Source organism: Syngnathus typhle, linkage group LG9, assembly GCF_033458585.1.
Source record: "Syngnathus typhle isolate RoL2023-S1 ecotype Sweden linkage group LG9, RoL_Styp_1.0, whole genome shotgun sequence".
Classification (NCBI taxonomy): Eukaryota; Metazoa; Chordata; class Actinopteri; order Syngnathiformes; family Syngnathidae; genus Syngnathus; species Syngnathus typhle.
This window is the reverse complement of record NC_083746.1, coordinates 1,859,855-1,864,015: the sequence shown is the minus strand read 5'-3', so window position 1 is coordinate 1,864,015 and position 4,161 is coordinate 1,859,855. Positions and strand designations below refer to the sequence as shown.

Sequence of the window (4,161 nt, the reverse complement as noted above, 5' to 3'; positions counted from 1 at the left end):
TTTGTGTGGTTTCTTCTTGTCCTATGGGAGAGAAATTGAGTTCAGTGATACCAGGCTGCCTCTCACTGGTCAATCTTGGTACCACGACTAACATGGTTACGGCCGTAACGCGTATAATTGACTAATGCAGCACAAACCGTCAGAGTCCCGAGGGAAAAACATTATTTTCCTCCATTTATTCATCCCAACTTTAAAAAAAAGGTTAGTTGTTAAACTGTACACGCGCTGAATACTCTTACGTTGAAAGGGCAAACGCGGAAGTAGTCGGCTTCCCAGCACTAACTTTGCGGAAGTTGTATTCCCCTCTCAAGTTAGCTAGAGGATCTCAACTTTTCAGCAAACATGGCCAATACTACCTGCATGGACGCGTTTATCCTGAAGCTGCAAGATGTGAACGCGGTCAAGTTTGGCGAGTATAAGCTGAAGAGTGGCTTGATTACGCCTATTTATATCGACCTGAGAGTGCTCGTGTCCCACCCGGCTCTCTTAAACCAGGTAAACACGTGTGCCACTCCGCGCGTGCGTCAAGTTGGACTACTTTCAATGCTCGTTTCTTGATCATATCTCGGATTATCCAGAACAGTTGTTATCATAATAGTTTTACAGTCATTTTGTCCGCGTTGTCGTTTTTTTTTACCTCCACTTTAGTCACCATGTCCTTGTTTACCTTTTGGCATGTGGTGTCGATCGGGCGGATCGATCCAAAACTCGATCGCTTTGAAAGTAAAACATTTAAGATGAGGCCTTATGCAGTTTTTCCAACTTATTCCAACTAATGCAAAAATGTTTGCATTTATCTGTTGACATTTGCAGGTGTCAAAGCTCATGTACCAGAGAATTCAAGATGAGAAACTCCAGTTTGATTCCATATGCGGGGTCCCCTACACGGCCTTACCAATGGCCACCATTATCTGCTCCACGCATGAGCTGCCCATGCTCATCAGGCGCAAGGAGGCCAAGGACTACGGTAGGCGGCCCGATTTTCATGCTTGCGGACGAAAATCGAACCCAAATGTTGCGTCTCCGTTAGGAACCAAGCGTATGGTGGAGGGCTCGTTTAAAGAGGGCGATACCTGCCTCATCATTGAAGACACGGTGACCACTGGTAGTAGCATCTTGGAAACGGCTGAAGTGCTGCACAAAGAAGGGCTGAAGGTGCGGTAGGACCAAAACTGAAGGTGCGGTAGGGAAAAGAACTTGAGCTGAACCATGCTACAGGTGACAGATGCCATCGTGCTGATGGACCGCGAGCAAGGCGCGGTGGACACGCTAGCGTCCAAGGGCATCCGCCTCCACCCCATCATCTCCATGTCCAAGCTGCTCGACGTGCTCAAAGCCGCCGAACGCATCGACGCGCGCACGGCCCAGAGCGTACGCAAGTTCATCTCGGACAATAACACCTTCAAGTACGACCAAATCAAAATGTCCGTCCGTCTGGTAATTTCTCCCAATCCGTCTCATTTACTGTCTTTGTCAGATGCAAGGAGGAGAATGGAAATGATGACCTGGCCTCAAAGAAGCAGCGTGTGGAGCAGAACTTGGAGCTGAGCTATGAAGCCAGAGCCAAACTTCCAAGTAGGCCACCGGGGGCAGCGCACCCTGCCCAGATCCATTCAAAACATTGTTTTTGTGCCGGCCGCAGACGTTCACCCTCTGGCTTCAAAGCTTCTGACCATCATGGCGGAGAAGCGATCCAACCTTTGCGTGTCTGCGGATGTTACGAGTGGTGAGGAGCTGCTCCAGATTGCGGACACTCTGGGTCCCAAGATCTGCTTACTGAAGACCCACGTGGATATCTTGAAGGTGGTCACTAAAACTCCCAGGAACAATTTGTACAGAGGAAGACGTTTGTGGTGTTTTGGAACAGGACTACACCGAGACTTTCACCCAGAAGCTGCAGGCCGTTGCCGACATGCACAACTTTCTCATCTTCGAAGATCGCAAATTCGCCGATATCGGGAATACGGTCAAGCATCAATATGAAGGTGAGAAGCGCAAAGCTGCTGAGATTTGTTTTTCAAATCGCAAACAAGAAATCCTCGATGTAATTATTTGCCATTTGTCAGGTGGCTTGTATCGGATCTCGTCGTGGTCCCACATAGTGAACGCTCACACGGTGCCGGGATCGGGGGTGGTGAGCGGCCTGGCTTCTGTGGGACGGCCTCTGGGCCGAGGATGTCTTCTCATCGCGCAGATGAGCTCGCGGGGCTCCATGGCCACTGGCGACTACACCCAAGCCGCGGTAAATGTCGCTCGCTCTAAAAAAAAACGTCGACAACACTTGAAATGTCGTCGACACGCGATCGTGCGAGTGTCACTCACATGTGCGTCTTGACAGGTGAAAATGGCCGAGGAGCATTCCGACTTTGTCATCGGCTTCATCTGCGGTTCCAAGCTCACAAAGCGGCCCGAGTTCATCCACATGAGCCCTGGCGTGCGGATGCAGGCCGGAGGTGTGTAATTCCATGTATGAGCCACGAAACTTGCTTCACTGGAGCTGATGTAGTAATTACACATCAACAGAAGGTGGCGCTGTGGTTCTAAAATGATTCGATTTGTCATCCCGTTGCCAGCTGACTCGTTTTTCTTCTTCCCGCCGCACATAGGAGACGTCTTGGGCCAACAGTACACCACGCCAGAGGAGGTGATATACAACAAGAGCTCTGATGTCATCATCGTTGGACGCGGGATCCTGGAGGCCCCTGATAGGCTGCACGCCGCCGAGGCTTACAGGAAGTCGGGCTGGGAGGCGTATACGCGCAGGACGGGGACCGATCACCAATAGGAGCTCATTTTTTTTTGTCAAGCCAAAGCTTAAAATAGAGATACCCTCTTCCTACATTCAACATTTTATATCTAATCTCTTTGTTTTGCATGCTCTGACACTGCCGGAACTTTTTTGGACCGTGCTGCACTTTTTTTTTTATTTCTTTGCTTTATCAGTAGTTTGATCCATTCTGCCGGTCTTGCTTACTGGATGTACAGACTAGTTTACATTCTTCAGAACGAACACTATCGATCCGCACAAATAATGTCTTTGTTTAATCATAATTCATGTGAGTTGTGTATTTGGAGTGTCAGTTACGTTTTGTTTTTTAAACCAGCTACATTCATTGCCGGTCCAAATATAAATTGTATTGGTATAAAATGTTGTTTGAGTCTCATTTGTTTTTCACAACCATGAATAAGTCGATTAAAATAGTCACGCTGAACATGCTGCCGTGTGGAATGTATCAATGAAAAGTTTGCCTTCTGAATGATTCTTATTTGCCACATCAAAAAGCGAGTCCAATGAAAATGACCCTATGCTAATTCCAAAAGCAAACAAGAAGTGCAAAAGTTACTTGTGATTTTGGCGGATACGAGAATACAAACAAAATAGAAATGTAAATAAATGTCTCCATTAATGCTGATTGACCGTTTTGTTTCGGCGCTGGGGTCGGCTCAAAGGTCACACACGTTGCCTGGCACAGAAGAGAGGGATGACTCTATTAGTGTGTTCATGTGTGTGTGTGTGTGTGTTCACTCCACCCCTCCCCCTCCCTTTGTGTCAATATTGGATCAGAGCAACGCACCGTGCGACAGGTGTCTGCGCGCCCCGAGGAGCTTCTCTGCTTTTCATCCATCCATCCTAAGGGGAGGAGAGAGAGAGAGAGCAAGAGAGGGAGAGAGAGAGTAGAGGTATAAAAGATTATACCTGATCCTGACGAGAGTTCAGTGCGCACAAAAGGTGAATGAAACCAAACTTTCGGTTAGGCGCTCCATCACGTTCTTCCGCTTCTGCTTTTTCAAGGTAAGTTTCATTTCTGACGCCCAATTCTTCACTTTTGTTTCTTCTGCTTCTAACTTGACTCAACGTGTCCTCCAAAAGGTCCGGCGCGGCGCGCAAAAGAGACGCCAGCTGTTAGGGAGCACCGTGCGCAATGAATGCGCAATTTGGAGCGCAAGCACATCTGCAATCTTTTCCACGCGCGTCCGTATTTGCTTCACGTTGAGCCCCACGTACAATACCTGAAGGTGACGTTTTGTTCGTTCGGCTCGCGTTACGCAGGTACGGGTCGGCTTCTGGAGACGCAAAGTTTGCTTGACGGTTGCTGATGTGTGTACGACCCCCCCCCCCCTCCATTAGAATAAACACTTTGAATCCACAAGCTGCCCAAC

The 4,161-nt window shown here is 48.4% G+C and overlaps 1 protein-coding gene and 1 long non-coding RNA gene across 3 annotated transcripts; one reads left to right on the top strand and one right to left on the bottom strand.

The window, feature by feature from the left end:
• Positions 1–260: 260 nt before the first annotated feature.
• Positions 261–3,212, top strand: umps (uridine monophosphate synthetase). Of its 2 annotated transcripts, none has more exons than XM_061287724.1 (10): positions 261–495; positions 814–967; positions 1,031–1,155; positions 1,219–1,406; positions 1,478–1,575; positions 1,643–1,726; positions 1,839–1,985; positions 2,067–2,242; positions 2,339–2,453; positions 2,607–3,212. In XM_061287724.1, the coding sequence occupies exons 1-10, from the start codon at positions 343–345 to the stop codon at positions 2,783–2,785; spliced, it is 1,419 nt and encodes a 472-aa protein (XP_061143708.1). In that variant the 5' UTR covers positions 261–342; the 3' UTR covers positions 2,786–3,212. The 2 variants fall into 2 exon arrangements, with proteins under 2 accessions (XP_061143708.1, XP_061143707.1); XM_061287723.1 differs by having other exon boundaries at positions 1,643–1,803; positions 1,868–1,985.
• On the bottom strand, positions 2,881–3,875 carry LOC133160132 (uncharacterized). Its single transcript, XR_009715816.1, has 2 exons — positions 3,576–3,875; positions 2,881–3,464 (listed from the first exon to the last, which is right to left on the bottom strand). It is a non-coding gene; the product is annotated as an uncharacterized LOC133160132 (long non-coding RNA).
• Between the last annotated feature and the right edge of the window lie 286 nt (positions 3,876–4,161).

Coding starts and splice junctions, on each gene's coding strand:
- umps (XM_061287723.1), top strand. CDS start 343: ATGGCCAATACTACCTGCATGGACGCGTTTATCCTGAAGCTGCAAGAT. Junction 1,804..1,867: donor CCCACGTGGATATCTTGAAG/GTGGTCACTAAA, acceptor GTTTTGGAACAG/GACTACACCGAGACTTTCAC. Junction 2,243..2,338: donor GCGACTACACCCAAGCCGCG/GTAAATGTCGCT, acceptor GCGTCTTGACAG/GTGAAAATGGCCGAGGAGCA.